At 51.8% G+C, this 26,386-nt stretch overlaps 1 protein-coding gene across 4 annotated transcripts in view; it reads left to right on the top strand.

Annotated features, from left to right (window-relative positions):
- The window catches only part of PPP2R2B (protein phosphatase 2 regulatory subunit Bbeta), an 87,161-nt gene that overhangs the window by 49,527 nt on the left and 11,248 nt on the right, over nucleotides 1-26,386 (top strand). For all 4 annotated transcript variants that reach the window (XM_052689375.1, XM_052689374.1, XM_052689372.1 and 1 more), the window contains 3 exons: nucleotides 24,237-24,334; nucleotides 25,369-25,534; nucleotides 26,172-26,284. In XM_052689375.1, coding sequence (XP_052545335.1) covers nucleotides 24,237-24,334; nucleotides 25,369-25,534; nucleotides 26,172-26,284 — 377 coding nt within the window. The remainder of the gene's footprint in view (nucleotides 1-24,236; nucleotides 24,335-25,368; nucleotides 25,535-26,171; nucleotides 26,285-26,386) is intronic.

The raw sequence follows: 26,386 nt of genomic DNA, 5'->3' as shown, positions 1-26,386 counted from the left end.
GGGATGAGAGCTACCAGGTATTTTGTTGTTATGAATGATGTTAATTGTGGTCTGGGGATCATCTGGATTGAGATTTGATTAATCCAGGAACCTCCTTGAAGTGGTTGCTTTATCACATAAGTACTTTGATTACACAATTCCATCCTTGTGCTTTCAGGTTTTGTTTTTTTTTTCATTATTTCAAAATTATTCAATTCATATTCAGTTATTCAAAATTCATATTATTTCAGTTACACAGACATTATGGGGCTCCCCGACCTCTCCCTGCACGTGGTCCAGTTGTTCTGCAGGGCTGTGGACATGTCTCCTATCTAATCCTGGGGTCGCTGCTAAAGGGATGAGCCGAACTTGGCCATTCCTGGTGTACCGCGTCAAAGCTGACTTGGGATGCTCTAATCTGTGGATTAATGAGAGAATAGATTTGCTTGGGGCTCTGTAATCCTGGATTACTGGAAGTGCTGGGAGTGGGTAATGCTGAGACTCAGGCCCACTACTGATGGGGCTGCAGCCATGCAGAGTGCTCACACCCCGGGCTGCGTCCTGCAGCCGTGTTGGGGCTGTGGTGTCCCTGGGCTGTGCTAGGACAGAGGTGTGATAGCTCTGATGGGGAAACTTCTGAAACCTCCCCAGAGCAGCAGTTACCTACAGGGGAACACAGCTGGGAAGCTCCCAGCTTGTGGGTCGTTAGATCTCTGTGAACAGTGTCTGCAAGAAGAACCGGGCAAGGTCGTGAAAGCTGATGGTCAGCTGCTGCTTGACTTGAAGTCTGGACTGGAGCAGAGACATTCCACTCCTGGAGAGCTGGGGGAAGAGATCCTCTGAAAACCAAATCCAGCTGTATGAGATGCTGGAAATGGGCTGGCATGGGCTGTGAGAGGTGTGTGGAGGTGAGGAAGTGGAGCAACAGCACAGCGGGGCTGAGGCTGCTGTTGACGTGGCAGGATGCTGATCAAGCAGGTTAAAAATAGCAGCTGCTTGCTCCTCCCCAGCTCGGCTGCGTGGCTGCGACCAGGAGCTGGAAATGCTTATGTGGACGTGCTGAGCAGGCACAAAGCCCAGCTGCAGCCACGGGGATGGGTACCGCAGGGAGAGTGGGGCCACGCCGGGCTGCGCTGGGGGAGCTGGATGCTGAGCACCCAGCACGTGCCCTCCTCTCCCAGCGCCCCTGCAGAGCTTGGCTGCACATCCCACGCTCCTCCTGTGCTCTTCCTGGCTCCCCAGAGCTGTGCCTTCAGGTGCTGGCAGCATCCCGGCCCTGCAGTGGCAGAACCAGGGCCAGGAGCACAGCTACGGCTGCTTGAACACTCTGTGCAGTGCAGAGGGGCAGGAGGTCGACATGCAGGCTGAGGCAGGGAGGGGTGGACGTGGCCAGAGGATGGAGCCACTCTGCTCCTTGGCAGGAGCCCCTGCACCGCGGGGTTCAGGCAGTGGGCACACAGCACCTCGTGGTGCCTGCACCATCCATAGTGCCTGGTTTCCCAGATGCCCCAGAAGTGTAATTCTGTGTGAAACGGGTGTGAGTTGTGTGGCAGCTCCCATTTCTGATGGGAGATGTTGTTCATGCATTGTCAGAAGTGCTTTTCACAACTTGCATCCTGCTGTCCTCCCCAGTAAAGGTGTAATTGAACAATTGAAGTCAGTATCTCCATTCAGAGCAGTCATTGCAGCACTGTTACTTTTCTCCTGATGTACTACTATAAGCCTAATTTCTCGAAGGGAAACTTTTGATGGATTTTTACTGAAAGATTTTGTTTTCCCATAGTGGCTGCAGCCATGGAGGGGTGGAGAACGGCACTGTTTCCCTTTGTGCTGTGCTGTTGGCCTTTGGCAGCTCTGGAGGCACAGGCACAAATTGGTGGTACCTCTTCTCAGCTATATGGGGTGGGTGCCTGGGCACCAGCAGTGCCAACTTGAGCAGCATGGGAGATGCAGGAGCTGTGGAGGTGGCTGTGTGGCTTCTGTGGCTTTTCTGTTTTGTTGCTTTTCAGTCTTTTACTGCTTCAGGCTGCTGAGTTCAAACCAACCCTTACTGCAGCTTCAGCTCGCTTTGTTTTGGGGTCAACTTGCAAAGGATGCTGAAGTGCTTTGAGGTGCAATGCATACCTTAGGAAGAAAGAAAGACTCCAAGTAGGTTAGGTGCATTTTCTTGCAACCTTGTGGGAGGTTAAAGGAATCACAGGGGTTTGGGCTTCAGGGCTGCAGGAGAGAGCCATTTCCAGGCAGAATTTCTGCACAGCCTTTTTGTTTCTTTTTAGAGCTATTTGCTCTCTTGTGTGTGTGCAAGGCAGTCAGCTGCTCAGCAGTGTGCCGGTCATCTCTCCTAAATCCATGCTAAAGCAGATCCTTTGAATGGAAAGGTAATGAAAATAGAAAGCAGAAACCAAAATAGACAACTAATCCCCCATTTTGATCTCCTCTGCCCTGTGGTTCAGCTCAAAGAGCGGGCATAAAACACGACCACTATCTCTGCCCCCCAAGTATGTGAACAAGCTGCCATGATTTGGCTTGGATCAGTCCATGTCCGTATTCTCTGAATAACAATAAAACATTAATGGCGATGAAGACTGTTATCTCCCTCGTGTCTATTTTGTCACTGGAATAATAACTTTAAATATTAAGAGTGCTGAGATTTATAGATGCCAAGCCTGCTCAGCAAAATCTAAATCATGTTCTTTAGTGCACGTTACCATTTATTGCTGCTGTACTGTCTGAAGCCTGAGTGGGTGTTAACCCTGCGATAACATCCTCAAAGTGGATTTGATATAAATCTCTAGTTTAGTGTAAAAATTCTGTTGGCTGTTTGGTTGGATTTGCAGCTCTTCTTAGAGAACATTACGGGAGTGGGGGCTGAACAAAGTGCTGATGCTCCCCAGGAAACATGGGAGCAGGAGGAGCGCAGTGTCATGGAACAACCACGCTGGTGTCAGTCCAGTGAGCTCAGCTGTGTGCGCATCGGTTCCAGAGTCTTGCAGACTTTTGAAGCTACTTGATTCTTCTTTAAGTTTAATCTTAGCATTTTCATACTTAATTTAGAGGTCCTCACTGACATATCTATTAATAACAAATGTACCAGCTGTTATTTAATGGAGCATTCTGCAGCCCAGTGCTCTCTTGGGCAGCTCCGGGTGCTGCTGCTGAGCCCATAGCAGTGGAGCTCCACGTCCCCAGGTGCAATCCTGCTCACGTGAGGCTGTGTCACTGCTCTTGAAATGAGCTGTGCAGCCCAGTGGTTCATCATGAGGCATTTCCTTGTGTTCCCTTTGTTGTGCTCAGTGAGTAAAGGAAAAGTAATCTGACTGATGAAAAGCAGCCTGACAAACATGAGCATTAGGCCAAATGTCAGTACCTGCTATTGACAATTCATTCCTGTGCAGCCTTGTTGCAGTTAGCAGCTGATGAGCAATGTTAGTAGGCATGACTGATGGCTTCAGTTGCAGGTTTAGTAAATATTGCTGGGTGAGAAGGGGACAGAGGTCAGGAGAGTGCAAAGGAGCCGTCCTCTCCGCCTCGCTGTGTCTGCAGTGAGCACTGATGGATGTGTCCAAACGCAGAGCTCAGGCTGATGGGAGCCAGATGCTGACTGCTGTCTGGGGGAAGCTATCGCTTGTTTAACACCTGGCTGCTGCCATTAAACTTGGTCAGATAAATGTTGCAGAGCAGTAAGTGCTTGTGTTCACGGTGCAGCTCCTGGAAGAATCCTCTGTCTGTCATGGTGCTGCAGGAATGTGGCAGCTCTGCAGAGCACAACCTCAGGAAATGCCATAAGAGCTGCAGTGTGCAGGTGTGGGTTGCTCATCCCTCATGGAACAGGGAGAAAATGAACTTTGCTTCTTCAGGGCCCGTCAGCATTGCTGCCAGATGCAGTGTCCTCAGCGCCCGGTGCTTCGTGTGTCTTTGAGGTGGGTGAGGAGCCCCTGTCACCGCGGTGCTGCTGAGCGCTGCCTCCAGCTGAGGTGAGGCTGGTTCTTGCTGCTGCCCTGACGCTGGGCGCTTCGGAGGGGCCCTGCGGGGTGACGTGGAGCTGAAGCCCATTGTTGCTGTGTTCCAAGGATCGTGAATTGTGGGAGAGAAGTGAACAGCCCAGCTGCCTCTGCAGCCGCTTGTGTGTGTTCCCAGCTCCCTTATGAACAGCTCAGAGAATTGCTCTTCTTTAGTCTTTTCATTTTAAGGGAAGTGCTTTGAGCTATGCTGTTGTGAAACACCACGATGGTTCATAGGGATGATACCTGGATTGCAGAGCTCTGGTGAGCTGTCTGGATGCAGGGAGTGCTAAGGCACAATTTGTTCTTCCTGAGGAAGGGAAATTGCCCTTGTGGCAGTGGTTGAACTTTGTTCTACACAGGCAATGGGATTATGCAGAGGAAGGGAACGGTCATCATCCAACCACATACAGCAGGAAGTGCTTTCATAGGCTGCTAATTCACACAAGATCTACCGAAATCTAGAGGGAGCTGAACATCTCACACTTTTAATATGAGTTATCTGAACGTGTACAAGGAGATAAGTATGAAACAAATCCTTCTGAAATCAGATGCTGCAGCCAGTCCCCGGCTGCCTGCAGGTAGCTGTTGTCTGAGCAGAGGATGTGGTGGCTGTTGGAGGGAGGATGCTCGCAGCTACCCTGCAGGTGAGCCCTAAGCAGCGGCGGGTGGAACTCTGAGCCTGTCTGGCTGCCAGGGCAGTGATCCTCTGCTGAGGGCTGGGGTGGAGCAGGCAGAATGAGAGGAGGTTTCTGAGGGCCTTCCTCAGAGGTCACTAGGTGAACTTGACCTGGATTGTGCCTGACAGGTCGTTAATTATAATAACAGGGTTGGCAGTGCTGCTTTGTGGCTGGTTCCCCACTGCGTAATTCTGGCTAGCACGAATGGTACGATAGATGAGAGATTGTCTCTGGCTGTGAGGATCGGCTCAGGGGTGACACTCTCAGCTGGAGGATACAAGTAATGCAGGTTCTGGTGTTCCTGTGGTTTGTTTGCTTGTTTCTTTGGAAGAAGCCAAGGTGTCATTGCATAGGCCCATCAAAATCCTTGCAAGCGTCTCCACAGCAATTATCTTCTGCAAAAAGTCATTATGTTAGAAGAGACTGAAGTGAATTGGGATCTGCAGGTCTCCAAGCAGCAATGTGCTGCTGAGTTCTGGCTGTGCTCTGAAGGTGTCTCTCCTCCTCCCGCAGATCTCGGGGCCATGGGTTCCTGCAGTTGCCAGTCCACAGCTATACAGAGTACAGCTGGGTCTTATAGCAGTGGGTCTCAGCCCTATGGCAGTGCCTGTGGATCCCAGACATTGTGCTGGACTGGGAAATGTGCTGACTTGTGCTCTGAGCTGCTGATGTTTGCATTTGCCATGATCATGTGCCAGAGCAGAATCCAACTCAGGGGTGGGAAGGAAAGGCATGGTGACAGTGAGGAGCCTTCAAGCTGATGCCAGCAGGTGTACCAGGGCTGTGTGTGTGCCGGGGAAGCTGCAGAGCAGCCATCTCTGCCAGCCTTGCCTGATGCTGGACGTGGTGTTGTGCTGTGCGGTGCCATGAGCCATGCACTCCTTGTGCACAGAGCAGCTCCTGCACCGCAGCTGGGACAGAGCCCATCTCATGCTGCTGTGTGACACTGATACGGTGCTCTCATGAGGAGGGCTGCAAAATCCAGCAGCTGGGCACTGCTGCTGAAGTACAGCAACAGGTTGTTAAATGTTTCTTAGATGTGGAGGTAGTAAAGAAGCATTCCTTCTGTGTAAAAATGCAGCCAAAGGCCAACACCTGACCTGCCTGAGTCTCCCGAGGCGCTGCCTGCGATGCCATGCAGAGGTCACCTCCTGGCTGGGGCTGTCTGCTTCCCCGAGATACAGCTGTGCTGCTCTCACAGCCAGGGGTGACCCAGGGACAGCGCTGCCACCCTTGTGCCCAGGGCACCTTTCTGCTGCACCATGGCAGCAATGGTCCCAGTGCTGACCCAGAGCCTCACACCAGCAGATTTCAGAGCGCCTCTCAAAGGAGATGAGGCTTCTTGCCTGAGAGGTACAAGTGGATGTGCTGATTCGCATCCATTAAAGCCCTTCCAGGGTACGTGCTGATTTTGGCAGATCTTGGCAGTGCTGCTTTGGAGCTGGGCGGAAGCTCGCAGCCTTACCTCATCTTTACGTGGCTTTAGGAGGAGACAGTGAAGTCTCATTGTGTTTGGGCATCAGATCGAATGTAAGAACTTTCTAATTAGAATGTTTATGAGTTAATTGTATGATGCTTTGTTTGCTCCCTGCTGCAAGGCAGAGCTGTGTGTGAGGGGTGGGGAAGCAGATCAGCCTTTTTTTGGCTTTGTGTCACCCAAGTGCATTATCTCCTTCTGGCTGTCTCCTCCCCCTTGCGTCTCTCCACTGGAACTAAGTGTGGACCAGGGGCTATTAATAGCTCAATCCTGCAAGTCTGCTTCTGCAGATGCAATTCTGAGCTTCTGAATCCTAAAACTCACTACAGATGAAGCAGTAGGCTGTGTGGTAGTTAATGCAATTAGGCCTGCTAAGTTAAGTTCTGAGGGCCAAATGCTGCCCTTGCTTTCTGTGTGAAGCTCCTCTGGGGCCCTGCCATGCAAACCCCCCCGGCACATCCTCCTGTTGCTCATGGCTGTTATCAGAACTCAGCCGTGGCGCTAGTAGCAGTGCTGTCTGTTCGATAGCAAGCAGGGTTCTGATCCACACCCTCAGCTTCCCGATCCCACTGTCCCATGGGTTTGCATGGCACTGGGATAGGAGAAGTGTTGGGCTGCTGCTCATCCATGTTGTCCCAGGCTGTTGGCTGCTAAGGGTTTGGACTCGCCTTTCTCTGTTAAAAGCTGGAATCAACTGGAGTGCAGCTTGCCCTCTCTGCACGATGGTTTTCTGTACAGGAAGCCAAATCTCCCATTCTAACAGGGATATATTACCTGCAGGAGGAAGCAGAAAGACAGGAGACATGAGCATTGCTCCTATCTCAAGGGATAGGGCATTTGGCAGCCCTTACAGCTGGAAGTGGTTGTTGGTGCCTTCTCTTGATACCTCATGTACCCATGCACTTAACTGACCAGCCCCAGCTTTGCAATTAACTTTCATGAACATTCTGCTTGCCATTCTTGACTAGGGGAAAAAATTCACTGCCTCCCCCTGGAATCATTCAGGAGGGCAAGTGGGGTGTGTCTGCTGTGTTAATTGCAATTGTGTTATTGTAAATTCAGCCCTGCTCAGGTGAGCTGGGTGCAGTTCTCATGGTGTGTCCTCCTGTGGGCTGGGTGTGTGGCTGTGGGCAGTGCAGGTGGGGGGACTGCAGCACCCAGCCACTTCCACTGCTGGTGGCTGCAAATGTGATACATTCATGGCTGAGGATTTTGAGTTTATTTTTTGCTCTGCTCAGAGTCTCAGGAATTTCAGTTAATTTTATTCCCCAAATTGCATTTTGCCTCCTGCTTCCATAACCGTGTAAATCTGCTGCTAAAGTTAAAGAACCATGACATTATTCAATACATCATTCATAGATCCTTTGCTGGAATTTCACACTTCCTTAAGCTGCTCAAGAGCCTGCAGGGCATTCTCATCCTGCCACACAGAGCTGCTGCCATGCAGATCCTTGCCCTGGGCAGTGGGGCTGGAGGAGATGGGCAGCCATCTCTGCACAGCTTTCTGCACAGTTTGAGCCCTTCTTCCGTCAGCTCTTCTCCTCTTCCCTTTCATCTTTTGTCTGTCTTTGCTAATTTTAGACTCTTTTCACTTTCCTTGTATTGTAATCTCTATTTTTTTCTCCTCATCCTCGCACCAGCCCTTGTTCTTCCCCTGTTCTGCACACAAACCTGCCTGTTCTGCACCCATCCCCTTGCAGGGGCAGCGCATGGTGCCAGGGAGCTGCTGGCAGCTGTGGGGCTGCAGAGCAGTGTGGGTGAGATGGGGATCTCTTGGAGGCAAGGGGAAGCACTGTGCACTAAGCTGGATTTAGAGAAACTGCCAGAAATGGCTCCAAGCTGTGCTCACGGCTGGCATGTTCCACTTGCCAAGGACCCACGCAGCCTTGGAAACCAGCAGGAGTTTGCAGTTGTATTCTTAAGGACTTTGTGCCTTTAGTTGAGAGCTCTGCTTCCCTTTGGGCTGCTAAGGCCAGCTGTGGTTGGGGGGTGCTCTGCCATCCTGGTGCTGCTGTGCTGTGGGATGGGATCCTCATGGTGCCTTTGCCCCCTGTGCTGGCAGCCCTGCCCCACCTCCTGCTATGGGTGCAGAGGTTGGGTTACACCTGGTGTTGCCGGCTGGTTTATAGGCTGTACTTTTTTGACTCTGTGACAGTGTTCTCCCAACACTGCCTGTTTCTGCCCCAACCTCCAGTAATGGCCCATTCCCAACCCTCTGCACTGTGGCAGCAGAAAACATTTGCTGAGTCTTCCTCAGTATGAGTGCCCTGACCTCCACCCGCCGGGGCTCCCACTGACACAACCTGTAAGCTTGCTGTTACACTGTGCTCATTGTTGGTTACGTTGCTCATTACACTGTGCTCCTTGACTGGGGCTGGGCACCAGGGAGCCTTGGCTGCAGGAGATGCGGCCGGCACCTGTGTTCCCCTCCCAGAGGGAGCGCTGCAGCTACCTTCTTTGTTTCATGACTTTTATGTTTTCAAGGTGCTAATACAATGAGTTTGATGGATGTGCAGCTGCTACTTAACTGGCTGTAAATGTTCATCATGAATCCAGGCAGGAAACTTGGCCTGGTTTGGAGCACCACTGCAGAGCGGAATCCCGACGTGCTGCAGCACTTTGTTCTCTCGATTCCTCCCTGTTTTGCGGAGCTCCTGTCTCACCAAACCTCCTTCTTTCCTTGCAATCTGTTTCTGACAATGTGTAAAGTTATTGACAAGGTGATGAAATCTGGTGGACAAGGATTTGCCAGAAAGAAGCAGTTTTTTTCCTCCTCATAATGCAACTCATCTCCAAAAAGAAACCTCCGCCCTTTCAGCCCCGTGTGCTGCTGCTGGCTGCAGAGCTGTGGCTGCAGGCAGTGACCGCAGGGCCCAGCAGTTCTCCTATGGGGCGGTGCAGGCGGTGCTTGGCAGGGGAGGAACACACCAGGGTGCTGTCCTTGTTAGCTCTGCTTCCCCAGGAGCTGGATACTGCTCACCAAACCCTCCCCTTCTCTTTGGATAAATGTGCAGCAATTGTGTCCCCTGCAAAGGGAGCGATCCTCAATTCTGCTTTTAAGCCTGTCTCGAGATGCAATTTTTTTGCACCTTCCCTGTTTCCAGGAGCTCAGTTTTGTGCCAGTGGTGCAGGTGAGGGTCACTGAAGTCTGAAGTGACAGTGATGCGGAGGGCAGTCTGACCACAGGCCAGGAGCTGCCTGGTGGAGTCACCCAGCGACAGGCTGCCTCTGCCAAGTGAGACTGACAGACTATGAATATGATCGGATTCATTAAGTGAGAAGAAGCTCCCAGCAGACAACACTAACAACTCATCTAGATTGAGCTTATGGGAATGGTTTGTTGGGAAAAATCCTGTTTTGACAGAGTGCTGGGAAATACTGTAATTCTGTGAAGTTAATGTCCCGTTCAGGTGGCAGATACCCACGTGGCATTGGTTCTGGGATGTGCTGCACCTTCAGCTCTGCTTGCACAGCTGCCAAAGCTGTGTGCAGGGTGATCCGTGGGGCTGTTCTGTTGTGCTGCACAGAATGCTGCCAGGCAGCCCATCCTGGACATCCCCATCTGGAGAAAGGGGCTGCGCTTCCCTTGTGCTGGTTAAGAATCTCTGCATGGCAGCGAGCAGGAAGGCAGCTTGTTGTAGGCACTGCACTCTGTTATCTCCAGGGTGGGAATGCAAAGGTACTTGGTTAGACTTGCAGTTGCCTTCTGTTGTGCTGTTAGCCTTCCAGCCTCTGAATGATGCTGCTGTGTTCGGTCTGCTGAATTATGGAGTCTTCTCCCTCATGAGATGCGTGCAATTATATTTCCTAACCAGGAGTGAAAAATGACAAAGCAGGTCTATTCCTTGTCCCATCTCCCTTCAGGAAAAAAAAAGGGGGGGGAGAGGGGAGCAATATTGATATTTACCTTAAGCATTGGTTTATGGCTTAGTGGGGTTTCCAGCAGTTTGCTGTGTGCGTTTCTTTTACTTTCCAAAAGCCATTGATTTTTGCAGCACTGCAATTAGAAAGCAAGAAGCCTATAAAATGGTGTTATTTCTGTATTTTAAAATGGAGTTTTGGTCTCCTGCTGCCTTCTTATTGGTTTCCCCCTCTCCTGCCCTGCTGAATGTTGCTTGAGTCAGCATGTTGTAATTTTCCTGTGGAGACCCAGGGCTCGCTGGTATCACTTAAACCAAATGGCCCTGCTACAGTTTCGCCATTCTTTGGCTACCCATGTAATAGAAAACACACTCCTTAGGAGTTCGTGCTGCAGTTGTATTGACTGGGAGCACTTGGCTAATCACTTCCTGTAATTAAATTCTTCACGAGGAGTAAAGTTAATCTTCTCAGAACATGTAAAACCTGACCCGCAGCCCGAACCGGCAGAAGCGCAGTGGTTTATAGGCAGCTTTGTCCAAGCGTAAAGGCTCCCTTCCCCAACCAGAAGCAATTAGTGTAATTAAATATTCCTGTTCCTGAGCCAAGGATATATAATAATAAACTGTAACCGATACAGCAGATTTCCTCCTCAGATTTGGTAGACTTTCAAGGACACGAGGGATCGCTGCGCCTGTTCCCGTTGACCCCTAGCAAAACGCAGCTCGCTCTGAAGGAGCCGCCTTCCCCTCCTGCAGACACGGGCATGCTGTGCTGCCTTGCAGGGCACTGTGTGAACACGGACGCTCTCAGCTGATCGCAGAGCGACCCAAAGTGCCGCGGGCTGAGGGGTTGCTGGGCTGGGAGCTCAGCGGCTGTGCGGAGCAGGACGTGAGGGCAGGGCTGGGCTGGCGGCTGGGTGCTGCTCGGGGGGTCGCTGCCTGCGGGGCTGGTTTGTCGGTGCTCTTTTCTGGGCACGGCGTCAGCTGCTCCGTCTCCCTTAAATTCATTCCGGACTGATGTTCTCTCGACTCTGTGCTGCTCAGTAGGTTTGGTAGAGAGAAATCAAGGAGACTTTCCCCAACTCTTTTTCTCTGTGTTTGCATAAACACATTAATAACCTAATTGCCCAAGTCCTCGCTGACTGGCTGAGGCATTAAGCTTGCTATGGGTGGCTGATTTGAGCCATATGGTTTGGTCCCAAGGTTTCTCTGGGTTTTTAGAAGAGGTTCAGAAAGTGCCTATTTGCATCATCTTGAAGCATTGCCATTCCCAGCACAAACAGTTCTGCATAATTTATTACCCTCACTGTAGCTTTGCTCGTACTCATAAGTTCAACTTCAAAGTACTGCAGTCTCACTGGTGATTATTTATGTGCAGCAAAACAAAACAACATGAAGTGCCATCCCGGTGTTAAAGACTTTGCTTCCAATGAGGAAACTCCAGCCATTCTTCCACAGTCACAAAGTTCTTGTACCTTCATTAAAAGTCAGAGTAAGGATAACCTTTCAAGGGTCTGTTAACATTTGCCCTTCCTGGCAGTTGGACCAATTGAAATGCAGCGCTTACAGCCAGTGTAGTTACCTGGATGATGACAGGTATTGCCATCAGCTGTTCAGTTTGGACAGTTAAGATGTATTTGTCACATCCACTTCTGGTTAGTGTGAGTTTCACATGCCAGTTATTGCTCAGCATCTCAGTACAGCAGGATTTCAGCTGTAAATAATGTCAGGGAGCTTTAGGATATGACAGGGATATTATTTTCTTCCCCTCAGTTTATTCACTGTACAGCAATGGAAAAATACTACTTATGTGTAGAGACTCTTTGCTAAAGCAGTCAGCTTTTGCCTTGCGTTCTGCCCGAGAGGTGCTCATCCCCTGGGCTCCTGTTTGCTCATTAGCAGTTGGAGCTGCTGTGGGGCTGAGGGCTGAGCCCTGCGGCGCTGGATGGCAGCTGTGGGGTAGTGGGGAGGTCATCCTGCTGTCTTTGCAGCAAATATTGCATTAAAAAAATTGGAAACATTGGATGCACCGTGCAAAAATAGTGCCAGCAGTTGGAGTGCTAGGGATGCCCTGAAAGTGGGGGCTTCTCCAAGCCTGCTTTGCTTGTGAAATTTGCTTTCCTAATTGTCAGGTTCCTCTCGTTGTGATCTGGGGTTCCCTGCTGACTGGCTCTGCCCCAGCTTACAACCCATCTTCAAGAGCCATGGGGACTTCTTTCATGGCTCGCAGCCCTGCAGTCAGAGTTCAGATGCCAGTGATGTGTGCCAGAGTGACATCAGCCGCTATGGTAGGCAGGGTCTGAATCAACCTGTGTGCACAGATCATTGAGTATTCTTGTTGTAAAACAAACAGCTGCGGTCAGTTAGTCACGTAAAGAAACATCTCCCAGGTCTCATGGCATTATTTAAATCCTAAATCCTCTTGCAGTTTCCTGAACAGAACATCTGCTATAATCTGGAGAAATTAGACCTGGAATGGTTGTTGGGAACATTGCTGCCACAGTCTGGGGAGGAAAAGGAGCAATGTCTTTGGGCGTTTCCCACAGAGGCTCATCTCTGCCTTTGGATGGCCCTTGTCAGCTTGCAGCCTCCCCGTGCTGTGCCCTCAGCTCAGTGCAGCACCCAGGAGCTGTGGGTGGCAGTGAAGAGCGTGCCTGCTTTGTGGGCAGGGCTGGTGGTGGCCTTGAGCCCCGTGTGCTGTGGCTGGCCCTGGGGTTTCCCTTTCCATCCAACTGCAGCAGCCTTGGGTACAGGTGGACCTTTTGTTTCCTGCCCCCATCTCCCATGTAGAGCTCCCAGTAAGCTCTGGTGGTGCCCATGGCTGTGGGAGCAGCTTTCCATCCACGGTGCCCCATAGGGCAACGCCTCCATCCCATGGCTGAGGCCAAGGGGGTGCTCCCACCCAAAGAGATGGGGTGGGGGAGCAGGGCAGCAGCAGCAGGGTGAGCTCCAGCTTTCCCAAGTGCCAGTGAGTCAGATTTTCTCTCTTCCTGTGATTGCGGCAGCAATGCTCCCAGGGACTGGCAGGCCGAAGAAAATTCATTAATTACTGCAGCAATTAGGCAGTGGAGGTAATGCTGCCCTGCCCGAGGTGCAGTCAGTGCTCAGTGCAGTGGCAGCAGCTTCCAGGGGCACAAGAGTGATGGTTTGTGATGGTGCAGAGCTGGGCTGCAGCGGGACAGCAGTGTGTGCCCAGGGCTGACATCGCTGTGCTGTGCGGCAGAGCTGCAGAGCTGGGCACGATTCAGGGGTGGGCTGAGATGGGAAGCTGGGCAGCCTGGGAGGAAATTCTGATGAGAAATTCTGCTTTTAATTTAAGAAGTTTGGATGGAAATGTTGTCATGAAAAAATTTAGTTCCTTCTTCCCACAATTACAGGCTGGGAAATTATTCCTAGTGTTTTTTTGCTGTTGCAAAAAATAGTATCTGTGCATTGGAGTAGCCAGACCCAATGGCACAGGCTGTTCACTTGGCACATGTGAACTGGTTTCCTGATTTCCTCATGAAGTGGCAGAACACAGGCACTTCTTGTGGTAGAAAGGCATGGATTCGCTGCGTAATTTTCACCTACATTTCTCTATTTCTATTTAAAGTGCTTCTAAGCAGCTCAGAGCCATCTAAAGCTGGCTGTGCTGCGCTCCGTCCCAGCCTTGCTGCAGGGCGAGCTGTCAGTCTGTCAGTCTGTCTGTCCTTTGGTGCTCGGTTCCTGAACATTGGTCCCTTCTGCCCAGGGCCTGGAATTGGTGTCTGCTGCTTTTCTGCCATGATTAAAAAAAATTCAAACTGCGGCAGCCCCAATTTACAGTTCATGTTCTGAGAAAGTGGCTCTTATGTCTTGCCAGCCCTCAGCACGTTCCCTTGTTAAATTATGCATATGCTAATGAAGTGTGAAAATCAGCCAAATAACAACTCTGTGTAATAGCTTAATGTCCCCAGAGCGTTGTGGCTTTTTTTTATTATTATTTTTTGATTTGTGACCCATTCTGAGTCTCATTTCTGCAGGGTGTTCTTCCAACAGCTGAGGTTAATTTGCATTTTCACTTTTTCCCCTTCTGAAAGAAGCCCAAACATGTGCTCACAACCCTCAGCGCGATTTCTGTTCTGGATTTGGTGATGCCCAGGTTTCCATTGCAGTGAGTAGCAATTCCTCAGCACAATTTGTGCAGTCCACACCACTGTCCCCAGTGTCAGTGGGTCTGTGGGATGCGGGGTGCTGGGGAGGATGGCTGCCTTGGCAGGGCATCACCTGTTGGTACAGCCCCCACCACCAGGAGCAGAGCTCCCAGCAAAGATCCTTAATTCCCTGTCAGAATCAACTTAATTAAATCCCATCTGACTGAGAGAGGGTTTTCGTTTGGTCTAATGAATGTCCGTACTTCCATTTGGAAGCTTCTTACATCCTGGAGTTTATTCCCTAATAACAAGAGAGGTTTGTTTGCCTGCCTGTTGCCACTAAAGATTGACTAGAATGAAAGCCAAATGGAAATTTCCTCCCAGGAGGACAAAATCCAGGGAGGGATGGTTAATTAAAAATGAAAGGCAAAGGGGGCAGGGAGTGAGTTTGGTGGCTGGAAGGGCGTTGCAGCAGCAGTGCTCTGGGCTGCCCCACAGACTGGTGGGCATCCCTGGAGGGCTGCGGGGCTGTGCTCAGGGCTCTGTCCTGCCTCTGCACCCTTCCCATGGAGCCCACACATCCAGCAGGAAGGTGCTTGGCTGAACCCCATGGGCTGCTCTGGAGGTCATTTTTTCCTTCAGCTCTTAAACTGAGCTGTTTGCATGCTCAGCTCACAGTAAGGAGAGCAGGATGCTTTAGTGGTAACGCAAGGCTTTGGCAGGGAGCAGCCAGCAGGTGCCCAGGTCTGTGTGCTACCAGAGGGCTTCTCAAAGTTCTGCTGTGTTTATTTCTTTCAGATGATGACGATGAGCAGCGTGGAGGGGATGCTGACAGTTGGCATCATTAAGCTTAAGGATATTCGTTCTCCAATAGTAAAGACGAATTCCTATTACCACAGCACCACAGGCCCTAGAAATAGCATGGCCATGGCCTCTCCATTTCAAAGACAGAGTGAAGTGATTTATTGTGCAGGGAAGTAAGCAAGGTTGTAACTTCTCCTGGGCAAACTTGAGATGGTATTTCAGCTGTGTACCAGATCCTTATCTGAGCTGGGAGAAGAGCAGTACAGGCAGGCGTGTGTTTGTTGAAACAGAAACCCCTGATTGGTTTTAAAAAAATACTTGTTGTGATACTCACAGCTCATAGAACAGGTGGGGTTTGGTGCCGTTTGGTGCTGTTTGCTTTTGGCTCTCTGTTATTTACTAGCAGCACACCTGGCAGCACTGCTGTGGGCTCTGCCCGGTGTGTGCAGAGCTGGGCGAGCTGCTGCAGCTTCGTGCTGATGTTGGACAGCCTTGGTGGGGCCGGTGCCTGCAGTGGGGACCCGTGTGCTTACAGTGGGGGGTGCTGAGCATCCCTGTGTACAGCACACAGTGTGAACCAATGTGAGCAAAATGCCAAGCTCTGAAGATGAATTCATTTATAATCTGTCTTCAGCTGCTTCACAGATTACTTTTAAGCAATTCATTTTGGAGACTCAGAACCTCGTTTTATGAACTTAATGCCAAGATGAGGAAAGGAAAGTTTAATTAAAACACTGCATGGAAACTGTCCTGAAGCGATCTCCTTCAGGGCAGGCTGCAAGTGGTGGCACAGTGCTCATCTTCCATGGAAAGAAGCACTAAGGGAGCCAGAAGTGGAGCTTTAACCCGAGCGCTGGGGGCAGATCCAGTGTGGGGCTGCTGGGCTTCCCCTGCTGTGCCCATTGCTCCCAGAAGGGCTGTGCCCCCCAGAGGCACTGCTGGGCCGTGGGGCAGCCTGGCAGGGGCTGCAGTGCTGCTGGAGCCCAGCAGAGAGAAACCCTTCCTTGGTGCCTCCACCTCAATACTGCTCCAGATGTTGGATTAAGCCATCTGTAGCTGATTAAATTCTAATCCAAGCCACAAATGCCAGCGACTGTCTGTGTGTGGCTTCACTGTGTTTACTTTCTCCTAAGTACAGAACTGGGATGCTAGGTGTGCTCTTTCCAATGCAGTGCTCTCTGGTCTGTGGTTTCCGCTCTGTTCCTCTGGAGCAGAGAGATGCTGGGGTGGCTCAGCCACTCTGGGCTGCTGTTTGCCTCCCATCAGGCACACTCTGTGCTGGATTTCCCATTCCCCATGGGTTTGGACCCCTATGCTGTCCCTGCATCCTGGCGGCCGAGCGGCATTTGCCATTCCTTACCTCCCCGTCACAGTGCCCTGCCTGAACCCCCAGCAGGAGGAAGTCTGTGAGAGCTGCTGCATGTCGTGCTCTCAGCATTCACCCTGCCTGCTTGTTCCTTGTGCATCAAACGGGAGTAATGGTGGAAGAACAGAAAGTGACATCAATGCAAAATGTGACAAATTTCAGTCATAAGCTGAAAACAGCTGCTGGCTACGAGAGGAAAGCTCGCAGCTTCCAAATTTTACTCACTTAGCTGACATTTGGGTACTTCTAATTACAGTTTTTTAAAAATCAATAGGTTTTAGTGATAAGCTGACAGATGGCTTCGGCAAGATGACCAGAAAGGCAGAATGCGTGGCGTGCTGAGCGCTTGGCAGAGCGTCGGTGCCGCTGTCAGCACAGCCAGCCTTCTGCTGCCATGGCGATCTGACGGAGCTGCGCGTGCATCGGGGTTTCCTTGCCCTGCAAGGCGCTGTCTGGAGAATACGTGTGTAATGATGATCAGAGCTGGTTGCTGTAGTCATCAGCACAACACAGTCTGCTAGAAAAGAGATCTTTGTAGTTGTGCTGAGCGTAAAGATGTTCTATCCCTAAAGGACTGGTAATATCTGGGAGTTGGGATACCAGCTGTTCAGACTGCAGCAATGTGGTGTCACTGGGACCGATGGGCTTTCGGGAGGTGTTTAGAAACCAGATCACTTCCTTGGCTGCTTCCTGCTGTGTGCCACGAACCAGAGGTGCTCCAGGGTTTGATGCCCCGATCCCACGGTGATGGAGCTGTCTGCGAGGCTTAGATGGTTCTTGGAATTCCTTGGAGCTTTTAGAGGTTTTAAAGTGAGAAGGGCAGAGGACTTGATCAATGCTAAGGTGCTGTCTACATCTGATTTATTTTAGATCACCCTGGAGGTGGGCAGTGAGGGCTCCCTGAGCCTGCGAGCGGTGAGTTGGGCACCGCGGTGCTCAGCACTTCCCCCAGGCTGGCTGCTCCTGAGCGCCCGCGTCGAGCGGTGACAGTGCGCTCAGCCTTGTGAGGACAGTGGGAGAGAAGTAAATTCACGTTCTTTCATGTAAGCACTTGGAAATAGGCACTGTGGTGGGGGAAGCTGCAGAGCTGCTCTGGAGGAGCTGCCAGATGGAAATGTCTTCAGTTTGGGTCGGCAGCACTGAATTATTCTGCACTGTAACAAGGGCAGAGAAATTTTGAATGTGATGGTATTTTTAGCGTTTAAATCTAGGAGATTTATTCCATTTTGGGAAAGATTCGCAGCTGCTGCTATCTCAGCAGCATTGCACTGTGCTGCTGGGAAATGGTCCCCATCTTGCTGAGCGCTGCACCCTGCCAGCCCTCCTGTGCCAAGCCATGCTGTGGGGAGGGGCTGGAGGTGCAGTCCTGCAGAGGTGCAGTGCGAGGGCTCGGATGGGCACAGTGCGGTGTTTCACTTTGTTGGTGTGTAATAATGTTGTGGGGCATTATGCTGATGGTACGAGATTCTTACTGGGCTTAATGCAGTGGAATTGATTTCTGTTTGCCAGCCTATCATTCCCCGCAGTGGGGAAAAATCAATGCAGATCAATCACGTGTGATTTTGCATGTCATTAGATCCACGCTGAACCTCTGCTGTCCCACTCCCTTCCGTGCTCTCACCACATGGCACCACACCTTGCAGGAGGACAGACTGCCCAGCCCAACCCCAGTGACCCACAGCCAAACTTTGCTGTGTTCACGTAGGTTGGAGGAGCACATCCCTGCATGCCCACCACGTGTCCTAAGTATTCCTTTTAAGTCCATCTTTTTTGTAGCCCAGAAGCCTTGGTGCCCTTCTTGTTTGGTTTCCTCTTGGCGTTTTCCACAGGCAGGGCAGAAGGTCGCAGAGGAATTTAGTGGGAGATTCAGGTCCTGGGAAGAGCCCATCTCTGCAACTCTCAGGCTGTGCTGGAGGCAGGACGTGTCCTGCTCACCCCCTGCTGCTCCCAGCCACCCGCAGCCCTGCTTTGTCTTATGGGAGCCTTTCCCAGTTCCATCACTGGGAGAGGTGAATGGGATCTGTGCAGCCTCAAAGCCCATGAACTGGCCAGGACTGTGCCACAGGTTCCATACACAAAGTCCTTGTCACGTGTGGGTCACAGAGGCTCTGCTCCCAGAAATGTTCTCCATTTGTCAGCCAGTCACACCTGTGGAGGGAAGGCACCATTTGCCTACATGTGCTTGGGGCTGAGTGTTTTGTTTTGAGCAGGTCAATTTATTTTCTTTTGTAAATACAAACTTACGAAACAGAAAGAAGGACAGAGCTCCTGTTAAAAAGCTGTGCAGTGTGCAAGCTTTGCACTGGTGCTTTTGCAACTCTATTTCAAAACTTCAGATGTGTATTTAAAGTTCTGATGTGTGGCACAAAGTTGTCATAGCTGACATCGGGTGAATTGCAGGTAATGGGAAAACCTCACACTCCCCTTCTTGTTGGGAGGCAGATGAAAAGGATAACTGAAGAAATCTCTTTTAAGCAGTGAAAGCAGCGAGCCTCACCACTTCCTGAGTGAGACAAGACCCACAGGCTTCCATGGGGCTCAGGGCTGAGAATCCTCCTGGAGTGGAGGCCCATATCTGCACTGCTTTGTCCGGAGGAATCCGAGGGGCTGTGCCCTCAAAGCCCTTCCTGAGCTCCAGGGTTGTGCTGTGCCATGCAGCAGTCAGGTGCAGAGTTGATGCTCTGGCTCTGCTGTCAGCACATGGCTGAGTTCTGTGCTTCTCTCCCTGCACCATTCAGTTTTTCATTACCTCTCTGTGTCCAATAGTGGTGAAAGGTGAATGTGTTCCTGCAGGAGCAGGACCTGCGGCATCCCTGTCCCCACAGTGCTGGGGGGCTGCCCTGGGTGGGAGATGTGCTGATGGTGAGTTTCTATCCCACACTTATCGGTGTTAAACTGGATTTGACATCTTATAGCATGGGTTTTGAATGATCTAAACCATTCTTCGTTTGGCAGCCTGGTTTGCTGTTATTTATGGTGCTTCCCAATGTATCACCATTTGCAGGCTTGGAGGCTTTGTGTGTGCTGCCATTGGCCGAGTGATTCTTACCAACGACAGAACACGGGGTTTCAGTGCCCCGCTGGGTCCTGAGACCCCCTCAAAGCTCTGCTTTGTCCCAGTGCAGTAGGAGCACCTGTTTGTGTCGCTTTTGGAAAGGGATCTGGGGTCACTTTATGGGAGGACGCCTCAGTTACAGCTGGAGAGATGTGTGAGGGGTTCTCCCAGGGCTGGCCTGTGGTGTCAGCAGTGGGATGTGGGGTGGGCACATCTGCCCCCCACATGGCGTGGAGGACCCAGGGGTGCTGCTGGCTGCCATGCACTGCCTGGGGCTGAGCAGCACCAGGACATGGGGACATGTGGGGTCTGCAATGGCTGTGTGGAGCAGAGGAGCTGTGCAAGGTGTGGAGCTGCAGGGTAGCTGTGTGTGGTGACGTGGAGATGTCAGCTCTGGGCCTGGCTAGATTGGAAACAACTGACTGCAGCTGTGTGCCTGACTCATCTGTGGATCTCAGACATAAGATCTGCTATTCACAATCTTCCACTGTAGCCAATTTATCATAATGATGCTTACAGTAATGCTCTTGCTGCCTCCAAAGCGTTTTCTCTTCAGTTCATGGAGAAAGAAGGTTTATAAAAATATATGTGTGTGCCATGGTCCTGCCATGCAGTTGGAGAGAAGCAGGATGCAGGAGACCTGCGTGGCTGCCAGGCTGCAGAGCAAAGGGGGGTGGAGGGAAAATACCATCATGTGCTGACTGTTTGGAGCTGATGGGGTCCGAGCAATGGAGCTGCACATCCCCACCAGCACTGCCTGCGCTGCTGCAGCAGTGGGACAGGCTGTGAGTGCTGGGAGCACATCAAGGATGTGTTTGTAATGAGGTACTGCAGAGATTTGGTCATCCACCAGAAGTGCTTCAGCTGAGATGGTGTTCCTACCTTTCCTGGGCTTTGAATCTTGCCCTGGTTTGCTGTGATGAGGCAGCAGTGCAGTGCTACAACCCGCTGCATCCGTGCTGCTGTGCCAGCAGGCATTGCACACGTGATGTGCAGAGCTGCCCCACCGCACCTCTGGAGACACAGTTCTGCCCCTTGGAACACAGGGATTTCAGGGGGAGGTGTTCAGAGAGAGGTGGGGATGTGGGCTGTCCCAGTGTGGGGTTATGGGGGTGTCTGGGAGCACGGATGGGGTGTGTGGGCCCTGGGCACCAGGGCAGCCCCTGGCTTTCTCATCCATGTTTAACAACCACTCGTTGTCCCTTTGCTGGGGAATGTGCCTTCCTCCCACAATAGGAGAGGGGAAGGGACACCTTGCCATTCAGCAGCACGTGTGCATACCAGGGTGTGTGTATTATAAATTTTCTATTTTTCTGATAAAACCGCATCGCTAGGGTGAAAATCAAATCCAGCCCTCGATATTTTTAGCATGAAAGCGTGAAGGAACATTAATGCTCACAGAAGGGAAAGCTGCGGGCTGGTGCTGCTCGGAGGGGAGGGTCTCCATGGAAACAGTTTTCTTTAAATTCTCCACATTCGGGGCACTGAGCGTGTAGGAGGCAATGAAGGAAATAGAAACAGGAGAAAAAAAAAAAGAAGCATTTTTCCTTCCCACTGTCACAAAACTACTATAGGAACCTTAGGAGAACTGGACTTCAATTACTGATCATTTCAATGCGCGTGCACAGGAATTTTAATGAATAATTGCCGGTTTGCTCTGAGCGCGGGGTGGGAGCGGCGGGCAGCAGCGCGCAGTGCGCCGTGCTGGGGCCGCAAGTTTGGCGTGGGACCCAGCGCTGCTCCGCTGCTGCGCCGTCATCTCTAAGCTCCGTCCTTCTCCCTTGGGAGATGCTCTCCCTGCTGCTGCCCGCCTGCTGTTACAGCCTGAGGGTGTTGGGGCAGAGCCCAGGCCCGGCCCACCGCACCCCAGTGAGGTCCCGCTGCCGGGGCAGGAGCCGGGGATGAGCCGAGTGTCTCAGCCGCCCTTTGCCCGCCTCTGGGCAGCTTCTGGTGGTTTGTGGACGACGTCTGCGCTGGGGCAGAAGCCGCTCGAGTCCCTGGATCGCAGCGCTGTGCTGAGGAGGGGGGAGGCTGCAGGTTGAGTCTGGCAGCGCTGCGAGCGGCCGCTGTCTGGAGTTGTCTCAGTGCAGCAGGGGAAGTTATTGCAACGCACTGACAAATGCGGTGACCTAAAAGCAGAGCTGCTGATGGGAAGGGTTTCAGAAGGAAAAACGCCTCCTAGTGTGAGGCGCAGCTCTGTGCTGCGTAGCTGCGCTGCTGCAGCGGCGTCTGCTCAGCCCTGTCCCTGTGCTCTCCAGGCGCCGTTTCTACCGGCGTGGAGTTGGCAGAGGGGCCGTGGTGATGTTCACCACATTGGAGGTCGCCTGCGCTGCGCTCTGCTGGAGTCGGGGCCTTTTCCTGCCCTGCGCTCCGTACCCAGGGCTGCTCTGCCCTCAGCGCTGCGGGTGGCGCTGTGCTGCTCGGGGCTGTGGCTGCTGCTGCCCTCCCGATAAACAAGGCTTTTAGCAGCAGTGTGTGGTTGGGATGTAGCCTTAGAATTAGGAGCTGTTGCCTATACTGTGCTAGAAAGTAGCATAGGAGTTAGAAAATGTTGCCTAAACGTTGCTGGAAAGTAACATTGCAGTTGCAAATGTTGCCTGAGCTGTTGCGTCCAAGGCAGTGACAGCTGGAAAACATTAGCAGTGAAAACCTGGGCTTGTATGAGGACTTAACCTGGCGCTGCTGAACCCCATCTGGTTCCAAGCACAAAGTCTGTCAGTGTTTGAGTGTGTTTCGTTTTAGCTGAGATACGTATCTGCTCTGGGGATGTAGGGAAATGTCTTCTGGACTGATTTTTCAGGGCTGTAGATACCAACAGCTGTCCTGGCCTGCAGGAGGCATCCACTGAGTGAGGGGACCGGACGGAAGGGCACTGTGCCGGTGGATGCTTTGCTCACCGAAGTGCTGCTGATTTCATTTTGGAGGCCCATGCAGCACGGTTTCTGTGCAAAGCTTTCCCTGGTGCACAGAACTCTGTGTCTCCTTGCAGTTCCGCCTTCGACCCAGCAGATCTGAGGTTACAGCACGGTTACAGTGGGTGCTGGGGCAGAGCGCTTCCCAGCGCTGGTTATTAACAGCAGCATCAGAACCGCATCCTCCTGGGTGCAGCTGTGGGGCAGCCTGGGCTAAAAGCATGAGGAAGGCTCTGTGCGCCCCTCAGTATCGCCTGTGGGCAGTGGTGCTGTCAGCCTGTGCAGCTGGGGGCTCTGCCTGAACCCAGTGGGTGCAGTGAGTGCACGGGGGGCTGCGGGCTGCTCTGCCACCCACACTTGGGCTCTCACTCCCATTTTTTGCTTTTTTTTCTTACCATAACTCCATGGGGAAGAAAACAGGCAGGAAAGCTTCCCATCCCCATCTTTTCAATTGCAAAATGGGAATGATGTTTAAGCAATAATTCAAATCCAGCCAAGCAGAAAATAACAGGTGTGTCTGAAGGAGCTCAGGATCTGTTTGGTAGCTTGAAATGAACCCCAAAAGAGTGAAATTCCGAACAGGTGTTATCAGTGCTCAGCGATGCAGCCTGCACTGCTGCACTTAGCCTGGCTCTGAGCCAGCCTGGCCTTTCTGCTTTGCTTTTCGGTGCTTCTATTAATGTTAGTAACAGATGGTTAAAACCTTCCCGGCAGATTCTGCTGCCCACACGTGCAGGCTGATGCAGAAGGGCTCCATGCAGAGGACAAAGTGCTTTGCTGAGGAGCGTTCCCATGCAGTGCCTCAGCCCCCATTGCACTCCTGGTCCCATTCATTCACCTCTGGTCCCTGGGGTTTGTCTTTGCAGTTCCATCTCCATGTGCAGGGAAATGGGCTTCCGAGGCTGTTCGCAGCCACCAAAAGTTGTAAATGAATTACAACAAACTTTGGAATGCGTTCATGTGTCATTACAAATTGCTGAATGCTGGAGAGATGGGGTAATGTGGGGAAGAGAAGCGCGTGTTGCATGTTAATGGCAGCAGGGTGGAGTTCATCACTCACCTGCCTGCTGCCATCTGGATTCTCCCAGCTTGGCAGACATGGGGCTCTGTGCACATCACCAGGCTGAATGGATGCAGGAACTGAGTGAGCACCCAAAGCTTTCACTCACTCCAGTGAGCTTATGAAGGTCCCAGTGACTGCGGTTACTCTGGAGCTGCAGCTGACAGCTGAGGGCTGTGGTTACAGCTGGGGCTGGTGCACAGAGGGGATCCACCATCTCAGGAGCAACGCAAGTGGGGCAAAGCCATCACTGCTCACTGGTTCCATTTAGGAAAGCACAGACATTTAAAGGACTTCAGGGCACAAAGCCAGGAGGAATTTTGCTTCCTGCTAGGCAGAAATAGTGACTGTGTGTTATCAATGGTGATGGCAGGGTCTGCTCTGTGCTGAGCCGTGTGCTCTGGACGAGGCTGTGGCCAATCTGCTGTAGTGGCCTCCTATGGGTGTTCCAGGGGGATGCAAATATCGGAGACTGCATCCACCCTTCCCTGTCCCCTGCTCTGTTTGCTGCGCTGTGCTCGAGGCAGCTGGTGACACCAGTCGGGCAGTAATTGTCATGGAATTAACCTCTGACATTCTTTTAAAAATAGCCCCAATAAATCCAATCATTAGCAGCTCTCCTGCTTTGCCTCAAGGGTAAGCGCGCAGATTAAAGTCTTTACGTGCTGCAGATCCATGAGTGCTTCCCCGCCTGTCCCCTGCCATGGTGGGAGCATCCCTGCGCCCCGAGGCTGTGGGACACGGAGCAGGGCTCCAAAATGCTGCAACTGTCATTATGTACAAAAGAAAAGCTGAGATGCATGGAAATGTCACAGGGGAGAGAAGGCGCTGACAGTGTGCGCTGCCTGAGCTGCGTGGGAATGGTGCATTTAGATGCCTGTGAAAGCCACTCTGCAGTTACTTAAATTGTCTTTGTCTTCTTCCTTTCAGCTGACATTATCTCTACAGTAGAATTCAACCACACCGGAGAATTGCTGGCAACAGGGGACAAGGGGGGTCGGGTTGTCATATTTCAGCGTGAGCAGGAGGTAAGTACAAAATGCCATTTTATCCTTGTAAAGCAGTGTCCTGTTGTTTCCTAATCTGTGCCTGTCACTCTTAACCTCAGTTCTCTCCTAGCCGACCGAGAATCGGAAAGAGGCAATTAGCAGCAAGACCAGGAGTAACATGGTAGAATGCTCTAAAATGCTATGTTGCATTCCCACACACCTCCAGCCATGCTGTAGCTCCCCATAGCCCAGCACAGGCACAGCTGGCTGCCATCCACCCCTGGCCATGCTGTCCCACCCTCAGAAGCCCCCCAGGCCTGGGGCACTGTGCCCTCAGCTCGGAGCTGCTGAACTCCTCGGGAGGTTCTGAGAGGGCTGCACTGCATGAGGCCACCAGCAATGCTATGGGGCATCAATGGGTTACGTTTCTCCCGACGTTAAATCTGCCCAGTATTTTGTGTGTGCTGGGGGAAGTTGATCAGTATGAGGTTACACACAGATGCTTTGTTGGCCTTTCTGTTACTATTCCATTTCATATTTCTCTCTTTTTTGTTATTCTCCCACTTTTCTTGAACTTCCACCTCCCTGACACCACCTGCGATGCGTTCTGTCCGCCTCCTGTTTGCCACAGCCCTCTGCTCCAAGGGACCAACATCAGAGTGTGCAGGAAGCGACCTGCAGCACAGATCCTCAGAACTGCCCCAGCCCCACTCAGAGCCCCATGCTGCACAGCTCTGTGTGATTTGGAGAAATGCAGCCCCTGGCAGACAGGCACTGTGCCTCTCTGGGCAGATGGTTCTCAGACGTTGTCACCTTTCCCAGCAGCATGATTCCCATCCTGATGGGCTCTCTTTGTGGTGCTGTTCCCAACGCAGTCTGTGCCTCAGGGCTCTGTGCCGGGCCAACCTGTCCCCTGGGGGCTGTGGGCTCAGTGCAGGGCTGTGGGCTCAGTGCAGAGCTCAGCTCCCAGCCCCAGGGCAGCGCTGGGTCAGATGTGCAGAGAACCTGGGGGCGAAGAAGTCACTGGGAAATGTTCTCTCCAAGTCTTACATCCTCTCTGTCCTCCTCCTCAGAGCAAGAACCAGCCCCATCGCAGGGGTGAGTACAATGTGTACAGCACTTTCCAGAGCCACGAGCCGGAGTTCGATTACCTGAAGAGTTTGGAGATCGAGGAGAAGATCAATAAGATCCGATGGCTCCCGCAGCAGAACGCCGCCTATTTCCTGCTGTCCACCAACGGTGCGTGTGGTGCAGGCAGGGGGGGCTCCTCTGTGCGCTTTGTTCTGCTGATGGCTCTTGTTGGGCATTTTCTGAGCTCTCTGGGTGAAGTTTTTGTTGTTGTTTTGGCTTTTTTAAGCCGTGGCTGCTGTGTTTCTACACGCAGCTGCGCTCAGCTCAGCAGTTCCGTGTTATATTCAGATAAATAGCAGGAGGATCCAGGAATATTACTTGGGATGAATGGAGCCCTAGGATGGATGTGACTTAATTACTTCAGGGGACGAGGAGGATTCTAATTATCTCCCGTAACCAACTAACTTTGTGTTACAGAATTGACTCTATTGATCACTGTAATAAAATTCGAAGATTTACTAAACTCATCTGGGGGAGAATTACTGAAATGCAATGAAGATTAATTATAGAGCACGGCGATCTGTTAATTGAGTTTTTAAACAGTTTTTTGATTAACAGGGATATTATCTCTGTGTTTAGGACAGTGTTTCGTATTGTAGCGAGTTATAAAGCGATGCTTTGTAACACATTCCCACGTTGCCCTTTTTCTTTCCGTTCTCACTCTCGAAGTAACGTGGCACAGAGATCGACCCTGAAGGAGAGGGGGCTCATAGCAGCAGCCAGACGTGACTCTGTTCTCTCGCAGATAAAACTGTGAAGCTATGGAAGGTCAGTGAGCGCGACAAGAGGCCGGAGGGCTACAACCTGAAGGATGAGGATGGCCGCCTCCGAGACCCCTCCATGATCACCTCGCTGCGGGTGAGCGGCCGGCGCGGTGCATTTCTGTGGGGGTGGGATGCAGACAGCAGTGCTGGCAGGGCTGTGTGTCCAGGGATGGTGCTGACGGCTGCTGGGGGCATG

Source organism: Tympanuchus pallidicinctus, unplaced genomic scaffold (genome assembly GCF_026119805.1).
Source record: "Tympanuchus pallidicinctus isolate F22 unplaced genomic scaffold, pur_lepc_1.0 scaffold25, whole genome shotgun sequence".
NCBI lineage: Eukaryota > Metazoa > Chordata > Aves > Galliformes > Phasianidae > Tympanuchus > Tympanuchus pallidicinctus.
Note: the sequence above shows the minus strand (reverse complement) of the source record. Positions and strands in the feature narration are given on the sequence as shown.